Here is a 22653-nt window from a genome sequence, read left to right as displayed (position 1 = left end):
CTGAGTTCATTTTCCTGCCCAGGCTTCTAAGACCCTCTCGAGAAGACGCTCTGCACCTTCACCCCATCGAGAGGGCACCTGAGGCCTCCGGGAACAGAGCAAGCCCCGTGCCAGGGGCTTTATTGGCTTTCTGTGTAAACCAAGGAATATCAGCCTCTTTCTCTCCTTTACTTTCTTATCATTGACTCCGGACCACCAGGTTCCAGTTCATTAAAGGACCTCAACAGTAAGTACCATGTTCATCCCATTCTACCTCCACGAATCAGAATCAGCTATGACTAGGGCTAAATCTATGCTGAAATGTCCACTTCCCATTTTGCTTAATCATTTTTCCCCTTAGCCCGGTGACACCAATAACAACATTTTTGTTTTTCAAGCTAAGATCTGGTGGTCTTATGGCTGGCAGTAATGCCCATGGCTGGCCTCTCTAGCCTTTGAGATACTGAGTGCCAAGAAAAGGAAGCAGAGCAGTGCCTGTGCTTATCAGGTTACCTAAAGTTTGTTGTATAAACAGCATGACTCACATTGGTCTTGTCTAAACTGTACACTCTTCCTATGATTTATAATTAAAAGGATCTTACTAGACACCCTGTAGACATTGACTGATTACACTGTACATCTGTTTCCTGATGTATATCAAACCATGTTGTAATGTGAATGCTGCCACAAAACCACATCCTTGTTAAAGAAGTAAACACAGAGTAGATTCTTACCAAGAGGGATGACCATGATCAAGTCTTCTCTAATGGAATGAGCATCTGGCATGACTTCCAAGCAACTCTTGAGTTTGTTGTCAGTTTATAATTGTAGTGTTGCCTACTCCTTCCTTTTACCTACCTGGGGTGTTGTACTTTTTCCCATAATAGTATTTATGTCTCTATATTAAACTGCAAGCCTCTGAGGGGCTTGGACAGTGTTTATATCTACAGTGTCTTGCATGGTGTAGATGTTCAGTAAATGTGCATGGGAAGAGTGAGTGAATAAGTAAGTGAAACAATATATTGATCTTCTTTGAGTTAAATATTTCATATATCTGAATTATCTTTCCAACTAGGAATGAGCATGCCCACAAGCTTTTATACATTCTGTCCTTTATTCTTTAATGGCCAAAACATATTGAGGGGGTGATAGGCCTGGGTTGTAAGGTAAGTACATTCTCTGGTTTTGGACCAGAACAACATTAACTGGCTCCTTCTATAGTCAGATCCAACATCTTGATCTCCTTAGAACCATTTCTGTGCTTGATTCTTTTAAATCTGACTGATAAAGTATGTAAACATGAGTTTACAAATTTGGATTTAGATAAAAACATGAAAATATATTTTCAAGGCAGAAATCTCTAATACCCTTAAGATGGAAGATTGAATACAAAAGGAAGTTTAAAAAACAAAGCTAAATGGAATTCATATGATGAAAAAAGGGGAAATTCTGGCCTTCAATTTCTTAGCCATTAAAGCATCACTTGAAACTGAAACAGTAAACAAAAGGTGACAGAAACATGGCTAGAAGATACACATTTTAAGAAATGAGAAGAACCAGCTTGAAGATAACATTTGCAGGAGTATTTTCCTTCTGTTCAACTCTTCAAATATGATTTCATAAAGCCTGAATGTTTCAGCCCTTTGCTAAGTTCTTTGGTGAACTATCATTCAATTTTCACTGTTTTGAAACCCAGAGTTGTCATTCCATACAGTTTCTCTGTTCAGGTGAACTCTCTGTTGCCACATGTAATACTGCTTCTACACCATCATTCTATCATTCAAAGTTCAATTATCTCGTCTTAGTTATTATCTTATTTGACATCTTCATAGACTTTACCATTATTAACCCAAATTCAAAACCCTCTTGGTTTCTAGGCTACCATTCACTTCTGGTTCGCTGTTTGCCTTTTGTCTCATCTTCATGGATTCTTTCTTGATTTCTCTTTAAAACTAGGGTTCACTGGGATTCAGTCCTAAAGTCTCTTTTCAGATTACAAGATGTCTCTAAAGAAAGTGATGTCAAGCAAAAAGGCAGACTAGAAAGCTCCAAGCTCTCATTCCCCTGCAGAACCAAGTAGACAAATATAGACTGATAAGAAATAGTTTTGTTGGATATATAGAAATGAGTCAAATATCTACAGCAATCAAGGAAAGACTCAAAAGTTATACACTTAACATAGAAAATTTTGTGGTATTTTGCTAACTCTTTGTCCCATCCTCTCCCATTCACCAATGCATGCATTCAGAAGGCCATCACTTCAATCCCTCTCTCCTCTTTTGGGACAGAATTTAAAAAGTAGAACATGTTTGCAATGTTCTGAGAGTTCCTGAAAGATAAGTTTCTATCTTACCTAACATAAATCTCAGAGATAAACAGAAGCATACTTGGATATCAAGTTGAAGGCTACTGAAAGCTGTAGCAGGCACCTTAGTGCACAAGAGATGGAGAGGACTGCAAACTCACAGATGGCAGAAGAAAGAGATTATGAGCAAAGTAATATCGCAGAAGGTCTAAGACTCTAAGAAAAAGCAAAGGCGTCTCAGGGAAATTCAAACATTTTAAAAAGTCATGTAAAGGCAGTTTGACAGTTTCTCATAAAAATTAAACATACTCTTACCATATTACCCAGAAATTGCACCCCTTGATATTTATCCAAAGGAATTGAAAACATATCCACCCCAAAACCTGCATGTGGATGTTCCAGTACTTGGAAGAAACCAAGATGTCCTTCAAGAGGAGAATAGGTAAATAAACTGTTGTACATCCAGACAATGGAATTACTTCCAGCACTAGAAAGAAACTATCAAACCATGTAAACACATGGAGAAAGTTCAAATGCATATTACTAAATGAAAGAAGCCTAGCTGTAAAAAGCTATGTACTATATGATTTCAAGTAAATAACATGCTGAAAAAGGTAAAACTACAGAGACCCTAAAAACATCAGTGGTTGTCAAGGAGGCTGTGGAATGGAGGTAAAAATAGGCAGAGCACAGAGGATTCTCAGGACAGCAAAAATAAAATATATTATCATCATGGATATATGTCATTATACATTTATCCAGATCCAGAGACTGTCCAACACCAAGAATAAAACCTAAGGTAGACTCTGAGTAATTACATTCTGTCAATGTAGGGTCATCCTTCATTTTATTTTTTTTTTCACCTTTCATTTTAAAATTTGTCATTCTGCAAATCTGTTTGCAGAGCAGCAATGGAGATGCAGACATAGAGAATGGACATGGACAAGGGTGGAAGAGCATAGGGAGAGGGTGAGAAAAATGGAGACGAGTAGCATGGATACATATACACTAACATATAAATAGACAGCCAATGGGAATTTGTTGTATGACTCAGGGAACTCAAAATGGGGCTCTGTAATAACATAGAGGGGTGGGAATGAGCAAGAGGTGGGAGGGGGATTCGAGAGGGAGGGGGATATACATACACAGAGGAGAGTGAAAAAGTTGGCCTAAAGCACAACATTCAGAAAACTAAGATCATGGCATCTGATCCCATCACTTCATGGGAAATAGATGGGGAAACAGTGGAAACAGTGTCAGACTATTTTGGGGGGGCTCCAAAATCACTGCAGATGGTGATTGTAGCCATGAAATTAAAAGACACTCCTTGGAAGGAAAGTTATGACCAACCTAGATAGCATATTCAAAAGCAGAGACATTACTTTGCCAACAAAGGTCCGTCTAGTCAAGGCTATGGTTTTTCCAGTAGTCATGTATGGATGTGAAAGTTGGACTGTGAAGAAAGCTAAGTGCTGAAGAATTGATGCTTTTGAACTGTGGTATTAGAAAAGACTCTTGAGAGTCCCTTGGACTGCAAGGAGATCCAACCAGTCCATTCTAAAGGAGATAGGTCCTGGGTGTTCTTTGGAAGGACTGATGCTAAAGCTGAAATTCCAATACTTTGGCCATCTCATGCGAAGAGTTGACTCATTGGAAAAGACCCAAGAAAAATAGAAATGCTGATTTTATAACTTTGATCTCTATAGCCGCCAAATGGAATTTTCCTTCACCCAAGGAGGTGGTAAGATGTGGTAAAGATATTAATAATAAACATTAAAGTTGTCTAAAAAAAAAAAAAATGAAAAGACCCTGATGCTGGGAGGGATTGGGGGCAGGTGGAGAAGGGGACGACAGAGGATGAGATGGCTGGATGGCATCACTGACTCGATGGACATGAGTTTGGGTGAACTCCGGGAGTTGGTGATGGACAGGGAGGCCTGGCGTGCTGCAATTCATGTGGTCGCAAAGAGTCGGACACGACTGACTGACTGGACTGAACTGAACTGAAGGCTAATTCAAGTTGATATATGACAGAAATCAAACCAATATTGTAAATCAATTAAAAATAAACTTTTTTTAAATAAATAAAATCTGTAATTCTAACGAGTGATTTTGATAATGGGGAAAGATATGCATGGGTGGAAACAGGTGACATATGGCAAATCTCTGCCTCCCATTCAATTTTGTTGTAAATCTAAAACTGCACTAAAAAAATAGTATTTTTAAAAAACACCCATACATACAAGAGAAAAAGTCCATGCACAGACTCAGGAAAGATGAATGCACAGTCTGAGAATACTTTAAGTCTTCATGCCAGGCTGATTGGCAAAGGTCTTGGCATTGAGTTAGTCCCCAAAGACAGGGAGTTGTGACTATTGTTTCAAATGCTTAATTCTCAACAAAATGAAAACACAACATACCAAAACATATGTGATCAGGAAAAGGGCAATCTTAAAGGAAATATTTATAGCGATAAGCAAATTAAAAAAGGAAAATTTCCAAATCAACCATCTAAAATTATACCTTAAGGAACTACAAGGAAAACAAACTAAACCCAAGGTTAGCAGAGGGAAGGAAATAATAAGGACTAGAGCAGAGAGAAGCAAAATAAAGAATAAAAAAGCAATAGAGAAAAATGAAACCAAGAGTTGGTTCATTTTAAAAAATTAACAAAACTGATAAATTGTTATCTTGGTTGACTAAGAAAAAAGAAAGACTCAAATAACTAAAATTAGAAATGAAGGATCAGACATTTCTACCAATTTTATAAAAAATATAAAGGATTATGAGAGTGTACTATGAACAATTGTACATAAATAAATTGAATAACCTAGGTGAAATGGACAAAAATCTAGAAACACACAGCCTAATGAGGAAATAGAAAAATATAAGCAAACTGGTAACTAGTAAAGAGATTGAATCAATAGTCAAAACCCTCTCCAAAAGAAAAGCTAAGTACCAAATTACCTCACTGGTGAATTCTATCAAACATTTAAATGATGAACACCATCCCCCTCAAACTCTTCCAGAAAACTAAAGAAAAGGAAACATTTCCAACTCATTTAAAGAGGGAAGCAGTGCTTTGCTATCAAAGCGAGGCAAATTCACTACAAGACTACAGACTCATATTCCTGATGAGCAGCAATGTAAAAGTCCTCAATAGAACACTAGCAAACAGAATTCACCAGTTACTAAAATAATTACATGTCAAGATCAAGTGGTATTTCTTCCTGGAAGGTAAGGATTATTCCAGTATAAAAAGCAATCAATGTAATACAGGATGAAGGGGGAAAAGCACATGATCATTACAACTGATACAGAAAAGGCATTTGACAAAATTCAGTCCTTTCATGATAAAAACACTCAAACTAGGGGCAGAAGAAAACGGCCTCAACATCATAAAATTCATATACGAAAGGTCCTAGCTAATATCGAACTCGACAGTGAAAGAATCAAACTGTTTTATCTAAGATCAAGAACAAAACAAGGTTGTCCATTTTCACTACTTTTATTCAACAAAATACTGGAAGTTCAAGCCAGAGCAATTAAGGACGAAAAATATAAAAGGCATTCAAATTGGAAAGAAAGTAGTAAAATTATCTGTCCTCAGACAACATGATCTTATTTTACAGAAATCTTTAAAGATTATGCACACATATCCTAACTTGTAGAATAAATAAATTTTAACAAATAGTTCTGATAGAAGAAAACAAAATTGCAGGACACAGAATCAATACACAAAAATCATTTGCATTTCCATACACTAACAGAGAACAATTCTAAAAGGAAATAAGGAAAACAATTCCAGGTAATAACATCTAAAAGAATAAAATACTTGGAATAAACATAACCAAGGAGATAAAAAATTTGTACACTGAAAACTACAAAATTACTTAGAGACATTAAAGAAGATGCTAACAAATAGAAAGATATTCAATATTCATGAACTGGAAATTTAATATTGTTCAGATGTGAAAACTACCAAAAGAGATCTACAGATTCAATACAATTTGTATCAAAATCCAAATGATGGTTTTTTTAAATTTTATTTTTGCAGAAATAGAACAATGTATCTTAAATTCATTTAGAACTTCAAGGTACCCAGAATGGATAAAACACTCTTGAAAAGGAACAAAGTTGGAGGTCAGACACTTCCTATTTCAAAATTTATTACACAGCTATGGACATCAAAACAGTGTTGTATTGGCACTGTATATACACAAAGTGATGGAATAAACTAGAGAGCCCAGAAATAAACCCTAGCATATGGAAATGGCAACCCACTCCAGTATTCTTGCCTGGAGAATCCCATGGACAGAGGAGCCTGGCGGGTAAAGTCCACAGGGTAGCAAAGAGTCGGACATGACTTCACTTTCACTTTCACTTTATGTAATCAAATGATTTTTAATAAGGGTGCTAAGTCTGCACAATTGGGAAATGAGTCTCTTCAACAAATGGTACTGGGGAAACTGGACATTCACATTCGAAATAAGGAAGTTGGATCCTTATCCTATACTGTCAGCCTACGAGTCTCCTTGGGCCTACTGGTCACTGAGTATCTCTGTTTCCCTCAAAAGGTATGCACACTCAGTCCTTCACATTCTTATCTCTGCTGAAAACCTTCTCCCTCCTCTAAGAAACATCCATTCCTCCTTAAAGCCCAAATTAAATAAAAATTTCTCACCCTTGAAGTCTTCCCTGATGTTCCTAGGAATATACTGACACTTCCTACTCCAGACTTCTATAACTCTCTTCTCTTGTCTCTATCCCAACACATCAGTGAGGCCTGGTAGGTCTCTGGATGGGTGTGCCTCTCTCCCATGGCCCTGGGAGCACCTGGTAACATAGAATGTGAGCACCAATCTGTGTTAATGAGCTATATGTTCCTAGAGCTTATTATATCACCTAACACACAATAAGTGCTCAGAGATCTTAATTCATTGATTGGAAGACTTGAGAGAAGAAAAGTGATGTGTAGAAATAAAGAGCTGTATTACTATAACCGGCCTAGTTGACTTAATATCTGCAGTTCCTGTTTAGCACCAGCAAAATTTCTTGCTTTATAAAACACAAGTACTAGATAGCGACCCCCTGAAAGAGGCGAAGTGGATTATGGTTGCCACCATGACCTGGGATAATGTTTGGCACATGGTAGGCACTCAGTCAGTGTGGAAGAAAGGAAGAGAAGTGAATAAGGGCACGAGGAAAGAAGGAGGAAGAAGGCTAGGAAAGGAAGAAATATCAGAAATATGCCTCTAGAGTCTATAACCTACTAAATCAAAGGATCCAGATGCCTAATCATCATGGAATTGGGCTTTCGCTTAAGTGGGGAGCCCAAGAGCCTACTAAGTTTATTCTTCAGATGGAAAAAACTGACTGGTCCAAGCCTCCACAATGAGAAAGCGGTAGAGTCAAAATTCAACTTGACTGTCTCCAAAGACTGTGCTGTGCGCCTTTTTCATAACAACCTGACTACATACCTACCCATGCTTTCTTCATCGTTCACTGGCTTATATTTAGTTAACACATGCCTGGTGGCTCAGCCAGTAAAGAATCCACCGGCAAACCAGGAGACCCACGTTCAATCCCTGGGTCAGGAATATCCCCTGGAGAAGAGAATGGCTACCCACTTCAGTATTCTTGCCTGGAGAATTCCACAGACAGAGGAACCTAGTAGGCTCCAGTCCATGGGGTCGCAAAGAGTCAGACACGACTGAGCAACTAATGCTTAAAAGGAATTTACTGTATGCTAGGCACTTCTCTAAGTGCTCTGCAAGCATTAAATCATTGAATCTTATGATGGTGAGGTATCATTACTGGTCACATTTTACAGATGAAGAAACTGAGACAGAAAATTCAAGATCTCACTTTATAGGTGAGAAAACTGAAACAAAGAAATTAGTTTCCCCAGAGTCAGACTGTTAGTGGCAAAGCAGGACCCAATTCCAATAGTATGAATTTAAAAGTCTATGTATTGAGTCTTTAAACCATCTCTATTTTTGTTACAAAAATAATCCTTTGGTAAACTGAATTGTACTTCCTACTTGTTAGTCAAGAGATTGATAATAACACTGAGATTATAACCTAGGATTAATTGTCCTGCTTGCCTTGGGTCTATTATATCTGCTTTTTAAAAATCTGTTCAATGGTCAGAGACAATCTTGATTTTTCCATTTGAAAATTATTTCTATACTACTTCTAAATTATAGGGTAAATCAGATGAGAAAGTATAGAAGAACCCACATGGATTACTTTCTTACTTCAGAAAAAAAATTCATAAAGATATGCCCATGTTTTTAAGCAATAAACACAGAGATGCCAAGTGAATTTAGTTCTCATTCTAATGCCAATCAATTGGTACTGGCTTCTTGGAGCTGTATGCTGAACAGGTTCTAAAACCCTGTTCTGCTACAAATAAGTATGGTAGTAGTGGCTTAGTTGCTAAATCATGTCTGACTTTTGCAGCCCCATGGATTATAGCCTGCCCGGCTCATCTGTCCATGGGATTTCCCAAGCAAGAATACTGGAGTGGGCTGCCATTTTCTTTACCAAAAGAAAGTTTAATTTTTAAATTATTCAGAAAACCATAAACAACTTTCTGACTTCCCAGTGGCTTTCTTCCTCCTCTGTATGAAGGGCCTTTAAGCTCTAGCTGCAAAGATGCACTTTTTCCAGTCAGCAACTCACCATAAACAGATTCAAACTCAGAAGAGTATTTAAGGATTAAAAACTCAAAGTGGTCCATCTTAAAGAAATAAACTAATCTTGAAGGATAAAAAACAGATTTTCATTTAATTTTCACAATTTGATGAAACAAGGATTATGTTTATCTATTTTGTACATAAGCAAAGTGAGGCACATAGAAGTCAAATGGATTGACAAGTGGTCATGTAGCTTCCTGTAAGTAGCAAGAGGAAGAGCTGAAATTGGAACTCTAGTATGACTGTGGACAAAGGCCATCCTACTTTCAGTTCAAGAGTCATTAGGACACCAAACAGAAAAGATGGGCGTTATCAGATAGAGGATGATATTTGAGCAATGTGTTTGGCTCTAAACTCTGACAGCCATTGCAAAAGGGAAGCAAATGTGTTAAGTGATGAAGTTTTCATTTTCTTGTATTTAAGACACCAAATCATCTGCAAGAAAGAAAAAAGAAAGGAAATCATTTCCTGGACCCATCTCTATGAGTGACATGTAGATAACATCTGACAATAACTTCTACTGTTTTTACATATGACTTTAAAATGCTGTCCAGGGCAACCACTCACTGCAGCAAAGGGTGGATGGAATGACTGGGGCTGTCAATCCACCCCTCACCCCCAGCTTCCAACCTGCCCTGCTGCCCCAGCCCCAGATGAGGGTATACACTTGGAGCGGGAGTTGGCACTGGATGCCAATGAGTGGCCATGCCAAAGGAGCCAGAGCCAGGAGGAGCCGCCTCAGGCTGAGGGAGGTTTACAGCTGTAGAAACTATACCCCAGTTATCAAAAAACCTGACTCCCAGAACATGATGAATGTTAATGACCTCAAACTCAGGATGTCCAAAGCTGGACAAAAACACCTGCTACACTTCTGGAAGGAGATGGAAAAAAGCCCAACAGGTAGAACTTTATGCAGAGCTCCAGGCCATGAAATTTGAGGAGCTGAACTTCTTTTACCAAAAGACGACTGATTGATTTAATCGTTCTTCCAGAGAAAGTGGATGCTCGAATGGAACCTGTCCCTTGAGAGGTATTGGGCAGGGATACCAGGGATCCAAATCAGCTGCAGGCCTGGGAAACTGAAGGACAAGGACTTTCCCAGATTTCTTGGAACAAAGTGGCAGTTCTTCTAGCTGGTGGGCAGGGGACAAGGCCTAGTGTTGCATGTCCCTACGGGATGTATGATGTTGGCTTGCCATCCTGTAAGACACTTTTCCAGATTCAATCAGAGTGTATCCTGAGGCTTCAATAGTTAGCTGAATAATATCATGGCAACAAATTCATCTTTTTGTGGTATATAATAACCAGTGAAAGAACAATGGAATCCACAAAGTTTATGGTATATGAAGTATTAGGGGAAGATGAGTTTTCCCCACTGAAGGACAAAGACAGTCAGAATGGACATCTCTACTACTGCAAGGCATGTTTTGATGTCCCTCCATCATTGTTGGGTCTTCAATGCAAGAGGCCATGTCATAGATGAAGTTGGCTCTCGCCTCCCAGCAATTCCCCACTTGAAGGGTGCCAATGATGCACCAATCCAATGTAAAATCTCTCCTCTTATTTCCTATCCTGGAGAAGGACCAAAAAGTTATATGACAGAGAGAGAATTCCATGCACCTTTAATCACTGATGAGAATGGAGTCCGAGAAGAATGGTATATGAGCCAGATACGAAGTTCTCCCATAATAAGAATACCTTTTATTTTCGGTTGACTGATCATAAACCTATAGGACCTCATCTGAAATACTCAAGTTTTAATATCCACAAGCTTTCATTTTGCTTGTTGAATACTCACAACTACTCCATATTCCCTAAGATCCAGGTGACTGAACTTCAGAAAACATTTTTATAATTCTCAACTGACTGAAGGTCTTATTTACATTTTTCAATTGTATAACTTTTTTTCTAAGCTAAGGAAAATATTGGCCATCTAAGAAATTTCCTACAGTTTACGTATTGTCAGGATGTTTTAACATCACTTTACTTGGAGCTGAAAGCACTTGTTTTGGAAGTTGTACATAGTAAAAATATGTGATTGTACGTGTTGAAAGGTTTCCATGGTACTATAAGTTTATTTTACCAAAAATAAAATTAAGAAAAAATAATAAAATGCTGTCCAAATGTACATAAGGGCTCTTTATAAAGGCAGAAGTATAATGTATAAAATGTCAGATGAAAGCCATTCTACTGAAGTTGATAGTGGGATCCAAGTGAATTAGTTCCCAGGAAAAAAATGAAAGAATCTACACTTTGATAAAAGCCAGAAAATTTGAAGGCCTGCCTACTCTTGTGCTGACAAATTGCATTAGGTCATTTTGTATATACATATGACTCAGTGGTGAGTGAGAAATATAAAAAGGGGAGAACTGTACTTTGTTCATCTTATTGCATCTGAAAGACAATGAGGTAAGCAAACAAATATACTATAGTCTAGTGATCATTTCTAAGCTAGACTTTTAACTAATAGGGATCTATTTCCCTTTGTGGGAAAGTATAAGTATGGCTTCCAAAGCCACAGACTTTCTAGTTGGCTTTTAAATGTTTTTCTGAATCATAACTAGCTTAAATGGGAAAAAAAAAAAAAAGAAGTAGACAATTTCCAAGCATTCACAAGCCTGAGTAAATAAATTTCACACTAACTGAAGGAAGTGAAAGCTTTTTTTATTCCTGTTTTTAACTATAAGAAATATTTTTCCTTTCTGAGTAGTTGATGGGATACCCAATTTCCAGAACTGTGACAAGACTTGATAAAGTCATCTGACTCACAGTGCTACTGAGTGCAAGTGGAAACTGCTCTATGGACCACAGAAATCAAACATTTATAAATTCTTGGTACCAGCTCTAGAAAATCAGGTGACACCAGACACTCTTTGCAGTACACAATATAAAGGATCTTCCCCTTACATCACATATCAGTGCCCATTTCCTATATTTATCAACAAGGAATAAATTATGTACATGTTTAATTGCCCTAGAAAATAAGAGGTTCCGGCAGTAACCTAGAAGGCAGTAAGAGAGAAAGCGAGAGAAGTCATTCTTGTAAATAGAGCACATAGTATTTCCCATGTGATGAGATGGCATGCCAAGAAATTACTGCGTATTTATCTGTAGAAAGGACTCAACTCCAGATTTTCTACAGTTTTCACTGAGACTGCTCTTGTTTATTTTTTCCCACAAAGGTAAACAGTGTGCTATCAGAAAAACATGAACTGTTTGGTTCAAATTAGTGGTTTTATTGTCTTCAGATAAATACTCAAGAGTGAAATTACTGGATCCTATGGTATCTCTGTTTTTCATTTTTTGAGGGACTCCTATACTGTTTTCCATAGTGGCTGCACCAATTTACATTCCTACCAGAAGTGCATGATTGTTGGTGATCTGTATGTCTTCTTTGGAAAATGTATATTCAGGTCCTCAGCCCATTTTTTAATCAGATCATTTGGGTTTTTTTTTTATGTTGAGTTATATGAGTTCCTTATATATTGTGAATATTATCTCTTATCAGACAAGGCATTTACAAATACTTTCTCCCATTCGGTAGGTTGTCTTTTTTGTTTTGTTGATAGTTTCCTTCACTGTGCAAAAGCTTTTAGGTTTGATTAGATCCCATTTGTTCACGTTAGCTTTTGTTTTCTTTGCCTTAGGAGAACAGATACAAAAAAATACTACCATGATTTATGTTTGAGAGTGTTCCACCCATGTTTTCTTCAACAATGACACAAGAAGTTTGTAATCAAATTGGGGAAATGTAATTTATAAGAGCACCATTTCCAGACATGTCTCTGAGCTTTCACATGACTGATTATTTCCTCCTTCTTTAAAAATTCTTCTCTTAGTTTCTGTCCTACTTCACATCTTTTTTTCATCCGCTTTATTATTTAAGGTGGGTTCCTCTTTCCTAGCCATGCCTACAATACTGGCATTCATTGATATTTGGTCCACGGTCCTTTTCTCTTCCCTTATGGCCACTCTTTGCAGCCAACGCTGGAGAAGCTCTATACAGTCAGCAAAAACAAGACTAGGAGCTGTGGCTCAGATCATGAACTCCTTATTGCCAAATTCAGACTTAAAGTGAAGAAACTAGAGGGAACCACTAAACTATTCAGATATGACCTAAATCAAATCCCTTATGATTATACAGTGGAAGTGACAAATAGATTCAAAGGATTAGATCTGATAGACAGAGTGCCTGAAGAACTATGGACAGAGGTTTGTGACATTGTACAGGAGGCAGTGATCAAGACCATTTCCAAGAAAAAGAAACGCAAAAAGGCAAAATGGTTGTCTAAGGAGGCCTTACATGTAGCTGAGAAAAGAAGAGAAGCTAAAGGCAAAGGAAAAAAGGAAAGATAAACCCATTTGAATGCAGAGTTTCAAAGAATAGCAAGGAGAGAGAAGAAAGCCTCCCTCAGTGGTCAGTGCAAAGAAATGGAGGAAAACAATAGAATGGGAAAGACTAGATATCTCTTCAAGAAAATCAGAGATACCAAGGAAATTTTTCATGCAAAGATGGGCACAATAAAGGAGAAAAGTGGTATGGACCTAATAAAAACAGAAGATATTAAAGAAGAGGTGGCAAGAATACACAGAAGAACTATACAAAAAGGATCTACATGACCTAGAAAGCCATGATGGTGTGATCATTCACCTAGAGCCAGACATCCTGGAATATGCAGTCAAGTGGGCCGTAGGAAGCATCACTACAAACAAAGCTAGTGGAGGTGACAGAATGTCAGTTAAGCTATTTCAAATCTTAAAAGATGATGCTGTGAAAGTTCAGTTCAGTTCAGTTCAGTCTCTCAGTTGTGTCAGACCCTTTGGGACCCCATGGACTACAGCATGCCAAGCCTCTCTGTCCAACAACAACTCCCAGAGTTTACTCAAACTCATGTCCATTCAGTAGGTGATAACATCCAACCATCTCATCCTCTGTCATCCCCTTCTCCTCCTGCCTTCAATCTTTCCCAGCATCAGGGTCTTTTCCAATGAGTCAGCTCATCGCAACAGGTGGCCAAATTATTGGAGTTTCAGCTTCACATCAGTCCTTCCAATGAATGTTCAGGACCAATTTCCTTTAGGATGGACCACTTGGATCTCCTTTCAGTCCAGGGACTCTTAAAGTCTTCTCCAACACCATAGTTCAAAAGCATCAATTCTTCAGCACTCAGCTTTCTTTATAGTCCAACTCTCACATCCATACATGTCTACTGGAAAAACCATAGCTTTGACTAGATGGACTTTTGTTGGCAAAGTAATGTCTCTGCTTTTTAAAAATTAAAAAATAATTAATTTACTGGAATCGGGCCACCGCCCTCACCGCGCCCGCCGCCTCCCGCCACTGCTAAACTATGGACCCCCACAAAGTAAGCGAGCTTCAAGCCTTCGTGAAAATGTGTAAGCAGGACCCGAGCGTTCTGCACACTGAGGAAATGCGCTTCCTGAGGGAGTGGGTGGAGAGCATGGGGGGTAAACTACCACCTGCTGCTCATAAAACTAAATTGGAAGAAAATACCAAGGAAGAAAAAACAGATAGTAAGAAGGCGGAGGAAAACATAAAGACAGACGAACCGTCAAGTGAGGAAAGTGATCTAGAAATTGACAATGAAGGTGTGATTGAACCAGACACTGATGCACCTCAAGAAATGGGAGAAAAAAAAAAAAAGAAATGGGAGATGAAAATGTAGAGATAACTGAGGAGATGATGGATCAGGCAAATGATAAAAAAGTGGCTGCCATTGATGCCCTAAATGATGGTGAACTACAGAAAGCCATTGACTTGTTCACAGATGCCATTAAGCTAAATCCTCGTTTGGCTATTCTGTATGCCAAGAGAGCCAGTGTCTTCATCAAATTACAGAAGCCAAATGCTGCCATCCGAGACTGTGACAGAGCTATTGAAATAAATCCTGATTCAGCTCAGCCATACAAGTGGCGAGGGAAAGCGCACAGACTTCTGGGCCATTGGGAAGAAGCTGCCCATGATCTTGCCCTTGCATGTAAGCTGGATTATGATGAAGATGCTAGTGCAATGCTGAAGGAAGTTCAACCAAGGGCCCAGAAAATTGCTGAACATCGGAGAAAGTATGAGCGAAAACGTGAAGAGCGTGAGATCAAAGAAAGAATAGAAAGGGTTAAGAAGGCTTGGGAAGAACATGAGAGAGCCCAGAGGGAGGAAGAAGCCAGAAGACAATCAGGATCTCAGTATGGCTCTTTTCCAGGTGGCTTTCCTGGGGGAATGCCTGGCCTCAATGAAATTCTTAGTGATCCAGAGGTCCTTGCAGCCATGCAGGATCCAGAAGTTATGGTGGCCTTCCAGGATGTGGCCCAGAACCCGGCAAATATGTCAAAATATCAGAGCAACCCAAAGGTTATGAATCTCATCAGTAAATTGTCGGCCAAATTTGGGGGTCAAGCATAATGTCCTTCTGACATAAAGCCCTGCTGGAGGAAAAGCAACTTAGATCACCTAATGGATGTTGCAATAATACAAACCAGTGTACCTCTGACCTTCTCATGAAGAAAGCTGGGGTGCTTTGAAGATAATCCCTACCCCTTTGCCCCAAATGCAACTGAAAACATTTTATAGCGGTTTGCCATTAGGGTATTCATTCAGATAATGTTTTCCTACTAGAAATGTAAAACTTTAAGCAGTTTTTAAACCTTAAAAATATTTAAAATTAAAAAGGTGTATTAACCCCTACATTTTTCTTTACTAATGATTTTGATTTTTTCCTTTGAATTAATTAGGCAAGTAAGATACATCAGTGTGGAAGATTTATTGTTACAAGTTTGAGTGAAATAAAGATTTGTTAGTGGGAGGCAAATACAGCATTTAAATAGATAAAGTTTGAATTGGAAAAAAAAATTAATTTAAAAAATAAATAAACTGAACAAAAGTAGGTGAATGGCCTTGGTCCTAAAGGCCATAATGGACTTTGACAAAACCAAATATAGTGGCAGCACTGCCATTGGTCTTGAGCTCATGGTGTTTGAATTTTAGTACTGATACAGATAAGCCTTAACAGAATACTTTGTACATTGATCTAAAGTATTTAAAGTCAATTCATGGTGGAAGTCTCATTAAAGTTCAATATAGAAAAGTGTTCTTATACTGATATTAAAAAAAACAAAATGCTGTCTAGGTTGGTCATAACTTTCCTGCCAAGGAATATGTCTTTTAATTTCATGGTTGCAGTCACCATCTGCAGTGATTTTGGAGCCCCCCAAAATAGTCTGCCACTGTTTCCATTGTTTCCCCATCTATTTGCTGTGAATTGATGGGACCGGATGCTATGATCTTAGTTTTCTGAGTGTTGAGCTTTAAGCCAACTTTTTCACTCTCCACTTTCACTTTCATCAAGAGGCTTTTGAGTTCCTCTTCACTTTCTGCCATAAGGGTGGTGTCATCTGCATATCTGAGGTTCTTGATATTTCTCCTGGCAATCTTGATTCCAGCTTGTGCTTCTTCCAATCCAGCATTTCTCATGATGTACTCTGCATCTAAGTCAAATAAATAGGGTGACAATATTCAGACTTGACATACTCCTTTTCCTATTTGGAACCAGTCTGTTGTTCCATGTCCAGTTCTAACTGTTGCTTCCTGACTTGCATATAGGTTTCTCAAGAGTCTGGTCAGATGGTCTGGTATTCCCATCTCTTTCAGAATTTTCCACAGTTTATTGTGATCCACATAGTCAAAGGCTTTGGCATTATCAATAAAGCAGAAATAGATGTTTTTCTGGAACTCTCTTGCTTTTTCCATGATCCAGCGGATGTTGGCAATTTGATCTCTGGTTCCTCTGCTTCTTCTACATCCAGCTTGAACATCAGGAAGTTCACGGTTCACATATTGCTGAAGCCTGGCTTGGAGAATTTTGAGCATTACTTTATTAGCATGTGAGATGAGTGCAATTGTGCTATAGTTTGAGCATTCTTTGGCATTGTCTTTCTTTGGGATTGGAATGAAAACTGACCTTTTCCAGTCCTGTGGCCACTGCTGAGTTTTCCACATTTGCTGGCATATTGAGTGCAACACTTTCACAGCATCATCTTTCAGGATTTGAAATAGCTCAACTGGAATTCCATCACCTCCACTAGCTTTGTTCGTATTGATGTTTCCTAAGGCCCACTTGATTTCACATTCCAGGATGTCTGACTCTAGGTGAGTGATCACACCATCGTGATTATCTGGGTCGTGAACATCTTTTTTCACATTGCTGCACTCAATATGCCAGCAAATCTGGAAAATGCAGCAGTGGCCACAGGACTGGAAAAAGGTCAGTTTTCATTCCAATCCCAAAGAAAGGAAATTTCAAAGAATGTTCAAACTACTGCACAATGGCACTCATCTCACATATAGCAAAGTAATGCTCAAAATTCTCCAAGCCAGGCTCCAACAGTGCATGAACCGTGAACTTCCAGATGTTCAAGCTGGATGTAGAAGAAGCAGAGGAACCAGAGATCAAATTGCCAACATCTGCTGGATCATTGAAAAAGCAAGAGGGTTCCAGAAAAACATCTACTTTTGCTTTATTGACTTTGCCAAGGCATTTGACCATGTGGATCACAACAAACTGTGGAAAATTCTTAAAGAGATGGAAATACCAGACCACCTGACCTGCCTCCTGAGAAATCTAATTGCAGGTCAAGAAGCAACAGTTAGAACTGGACATGGAACAATAGACTGGTTCCAAATAGGAAAAGGAGTACATCAAGGCTGTATATTGTCACCTGGCTTATTTAACTTATATGCAGAGTACATCATGAGAAACGCTGGGCTGGAAGAAGCACAAGCTGGAATCAAAATTGTTGGGAGAAATATCAATAACCTCAGATATGCAGATGACACCACACTTATGGCAGAAAGAGAAAAAGAACTAAAGAGTCTCTTGATGAAAATGAAAGAGAAGAATAAAGAAGTTAGCTTAAAGCTCAACACTCAGAAAACTAAGATCATGGCATCCGGTTCCATCACTTTATGGCAAATAGATGGGGAAACAGTGGAAACACTGAGAGACTTTATTTTTGTGGGGCTCCAAAATCACTGCAGATGGTGACTGCAGCCATGAAATTAAAAGATGCTTGTTCCTTGGGAGAAAAGCTATGACCAACCTAGACAGCATATTAAAAAAGCAGAGACATTACTTTACCAACAAAGATCTGTCTAGTCAAAGCTATGGTTTTTCCACTAGACATGTATGGATGTGACAGTTGGACTATAAAGAAAGCTGAGCACTGAAGAATTGATGCTTTTGAACTGTGGTATTGGAGAAGACTCTTGAGAGTTCCTTGGACTGCAAGAAGATCCAACCAGTCCATCCTAAAGGAAATCAGTCCTGAATATTCATTGGAGAGACTGATGCTGAAGCTGAAACTCCAATACTTTGGCCACCTGTTGCAAAGAACCAACTCACTGGAAAAGACCCTGGTGCTAGGAAAGATTGAAGGCAAGTGGAGAAGGGGACAACAGAGGATGAAATGATTGGATGGCATCACCAACACGATGGACATGAGTTTGAGTAAGTTCCAGGAGTTGGTGATGGACAGGGAAGCCTGGCGTGCTGCAGTCCATGGGGTCACAAAGAGCTGGACACGACTGAGCAACTGAACTGAACTGAACTGATAGCCACTCTAAATAGGTTAGTAGGCTATGTTATCCACTCTAAGGGCATCAATTAACACCTGTTTGATGAGGAATCTCAACTCTGTGTCTCCAGACAGATATCACTGGAGCTCCAAACACACATATACAACTTCTTTCTGATTAATCTGGAAATCCGATTAATCAGTGTGTCCAAAATTGAATTCATTTGATGTCCATTCAGCTGTTTCCTTCCTTTCAGTTTCTTTTTCCCTGAATTCATCACTCCACACCCAATCAAGTCAGAAGCCAATTCTATATGTCTCTTTCTTCCTCATTACCTCACCCCTCTCCATTCATATTTTGAATAACCCCTGAGTCCATCCCATTTTCTTTGGCCCCATCATCATTACCCAAATTACCATAGCAGTAACCTCTGGTCTTTCTTTCCTCCAATTTATTCTTCACACTGCAGCGACCACGATCTTACATAAAGAGGAAAGAGAGAGTGCCAGAGTGTGTACAAGCCAGTGCTTTCAGTATGTATATATTTTAAATTTGAGTGAGGGAGCATTGCTCAGTCATGTCCGACTCTTTGCAACCCCATGGACTATACAGTTCATGGAATTCTCCAGGTCAGAATACTGGAGTGGGTAGCTGTTCCCTTCTCCAGGGTATCCTCCCAGCCCAGGGATTGAACCCAGGTCTCTCATACTGCAGGCAGATTCTTTACCAGCTGAGCCACCAGGGAAGTCCTTTTTAAATTTACTTTTACTTATTTGAAAATTTTATTTATTTAAATTTAAATTTTTATTTATTTTACTTATTTTAAATTTAAATAAAATTTACTTATTTTAAATTTACTTACATAAGTCTCTGAGTGAATTTTCTTGTACACTCAGGGGAAAGCAAACAAAATACCTCTCAAGAAGGACAAATTCCTAAGACTATGAGAGAATGTCAAACTCCCAATTGGGAAAGCAATCAGAGGTTTTCTGCAAAGGTGTTAAAAGGACATGAATGGAGAGAAATGGAGGCTGGAGAGAAAGAGGAAGACATGGAGGGACATCTATCCAAGGGGCCTAAAGTTCTAAAAAATATGTATGGATAAATGCTTAGACATAAAGTGCTCTACTGGAAACATTAAACACTGCTCTCAAGTTCTCCAATGTTCAGTGCTTGCAAAGGGGAATTAAATATTATAATAACAAGTACAAGTATTGCTGAGAAAACAGGCCTCTTGGCCCTACACTGAAACCCATCAGTTCAGTTCAGTCACTCAGTTGTGTCCAACTCTCTGCGACCCCAGGAATCGCAGCACACCAGGCCTCCCTGTCCATCACCAACTCCCAGAGTTCACTCAGACTCACGTGCATCGAGCCAGTGATGCCATCCAGCCATCTCATCCTCTGTCATCCCCTTCTCCTCCTGCCCCCAATCCCTCCCAGCATCAGAGTCTTTTCCAACGAGTCAACTCTTTGCATGAGGTGGCCAAAGTACTGGAGTTTCAGCTTTAGCATCATTCCTTCCAAAGAAATCCCAGGGTTGATCTCCTTCAGAATGGACTGGTTGGATCTCCTTGCAGTCCAAGGGACTCTCAAGAGTCTTCTCCAACACCACAGTTCAAAAGCATCAATTCTTCAGCACTCTGTGAGTAGTGTGTCCCCTCATTTTTATTGCTTAGGCTTTTGTGGGCTCAGAATCCAGAATTACTTAAATTACACAGAATCCACCTGGAGCAGAGCCAGACCAGACAAATGGCTTCTTCCTCTGGAACAAAGACTTGAAGGCCCCACTCCAGAACTTTCTGTTTATTATTTATCAGGAAGAGCTTTGCACAGCTAAAGGACCATTTATTCTTGAAGTAGAGCCTTGTTAACCACAATACCACTTTGGAACATTCACATTAGCTCATAAAGATGTGACTGTGGGTTTTCTTTCATGGGCTGACGTTCACTTATAACCCAAGAGTTGGACCACAAATACCAATAAGAACATAGCCCTATTTCCTCCCTTCCTTTCCTACAAGGACACCAAACTTTCTGCCAAAGCTTTTCCTCCACAATCAATTTTGAAGTTTCAAGCCAATGGTATAGCTTCCTCACAAGCAAAGAGTGGCAGACTCTAAGCCCTCTAGGCCACTCCAGAAGCCCATTGTCCTGGGTTACATTAGCATCACCTCCAACCTTACTAATTTCTCTTAAGAGATCTATCAGCCACTAATTTGGGATTCATAAAGTATTTCCCTCATTATTTAGCATTTGAGGATACAAACCAATTAGTGACGTTACAAGGCCCTGGCCTTTTGGGAAAACAACCAACTACCCAAGAAATGTATAGAAGGAAACCCCACCAAAGGGATAGAGGTTTACCCATTCAAATGGACATGTAGGGTCTTAAATATTTTGAACATGCTAGTGCAACTGAGAATCCTTGGAAAGAAACACGACTAACAGACCAGACAAGAATAATCGGAGGGCATTTCAGAATTAGGTTTCCTACACTGTGAGAAGGGCTTCCCTGGTAGCTCAGTCAGTAAATAATATGCCTGCAGTACAGGAGATCCGGTTCCATCCCTAGATTGGGAAGATCCCCTGGAGAAGGAAACGGCAAACCACTCCAGTATTCTTGCCTGGAAAATTCCCACGTACAGAGGAGCCTGATGGGCTGCAGTATATGGGGCTGCAAAGAGTCGGGCACAGCTGAGTGACTAACAACACTCTGTGAGGAAGCGTGGCAAAAGAAATGTGCTGTTATTAGAGAGTGGAGGGGTGGAGGGGCGAGGCTGCTAATGGGCCCAGGAGGAGAGTCAGGGAATGAAAGAAAACAGGATTCCTCAGCACAGGGCCAAACTAGCTGTCTTCCATGACTGTGCTTGTGACCAAGCATCTTTGAGTATAATTTGACCATGGTATCCTTTCGTGCAAAATTTTGTGGAGACTATGTTTCTTGGAATACAAGGGAAAAGGCAGGGGGGATAAAAAGTCAAGACTTAAGCAATCTCTGTCCCTCTATCAGGAGAAAATGTGGGGAGAGCTCTTGGTATACCGTGGTCTGGGAGAAAAAACAAAAATGTTGTGGAACAAGAAGACAGCACAAGGAAAGGCAGCCCTACTTGCTCCCATCTTTCCTTTCTGAGGCACGAGAAAGGGGCAAGAGCTGAAGGTTTTCTATTAATAATTCACATCCAGAATTTCACTTCCAGTTTGGTGCTTTTTTGGTGAATAAGCATCCTCTGGACCATTCGGTTGACAACACCACATATTTTTTGTCACCCGATTTTGTGCTAGATGCTAGAGATACAACAGAATATCAGGGGAGCCATCTTTAAGTCAACAGTCTATCAGGGACTCTCTGCTTGAAGAAATTTGGCGAATAAAATTCAGTTTCCATGTCTCCATACATCTCACCTTCTTCCTTCCCCACCACTCGGTGTCCATAAATCTGTTCTCCATGTCTGTGTCCCCATTACTACCCTGCAAATAATTCTAGAAACTTACATTACCATATGTAAAATAACCAATGGGAATTTGCTGTATGATTCAGCGAACTCAAACAGGAGCCCTGTAACAATCTAGAGGGCTGGGATGGGAAGTGAGGTGGGAGGGAGGGGACATGGGTGTGCCTATGGCTGATTCATGTTGACATTTGGCAGAAAACAACAAAATCCTGTAAAGCAATTATCCTTCAATTAAAAAATAAACAAAAAACAAAAACTTAGTGTCATCTTTCTTGGAGTGCTCCACCACATCATAGGTCTCTAATAATAGGGAAGCTTTTTTTCCCAAGATACCCTGATCTAGCTGCAGGGATCATTGCATTCCAACCTCCAGGGACTTTAGTTAATGACTCAGGTGGTCTGTCAGTTGAGAATGATTTTTGGGGATGGGGAGCACTCCAGGTCAGTACAATGTTGTTAGCTGGTAGTTTTAAGATGTGGGACCCAGGAGCAAGTCCAAAACCAGCTCAGATAGGGTTATGGCCTAAACTTGTGAAAATGCCTTTTTCTCCCCCCTGTGACCTTCTCATTGCTTTTTATCATCACTGTTACTGTTTCTCATGACTGGAAGGAAGTTGCGTCACCC

General features: G+C 39.4%; 2 protein-coding genes and 1 pseudogene across 3 annotated transcripts in view; 2 read left to right on the top strand and 1 right to left on the bottom strand.

The window, feature by feature from the left end:
* The window catches only part of TNFSF18 (TNF superfamily member 18), a 111479-nt gene that overhangs the window by 58657 nt on the left and 30169 nt on the right, over nt 1-22653 (bottom strand). The gene's annotated exons all lie outside the window — the stretch shown is intronic.
* On the top strand, nt 9795-10468 carry LOC102282405 (UDP-N-acetylhexosamine pyrophosphorylase pseudogene; annotated as a pseudogene).
* LOC138991195 (hsc70-interacting protein-like) lies at nt 14288-15624 on the top strand. Its single transcript, XM_070384477.1, is given in 2 exon segments — nt 14288-14648; nt 14651-15624. Coding segments are annotated over 2 exon segments (1068 nt in total). The 5' UTR covers nt 14288-14336; the 3' UTR covers nt 15407-15624.

The sequence above is a fragment of the Bos mutus genome, chromosome 16 (genome assembly GCF_027580195.1).
Source record: "Bos mutus isolate GX-2022 chromosome 16, NWIPB_WYAK_1.1, whole genome shotgun sequence".
NCBI lineage: Eukaryota > Metazoa > Chordata > Mammalia > Artiodactyla > Bovidae > Bos > Bos mutus.
The sequence above is the reverse complement of the archived record's forward strand: the minus strand, read 5'-3'. Positions and strand labels throughout refer to the sequence as shown.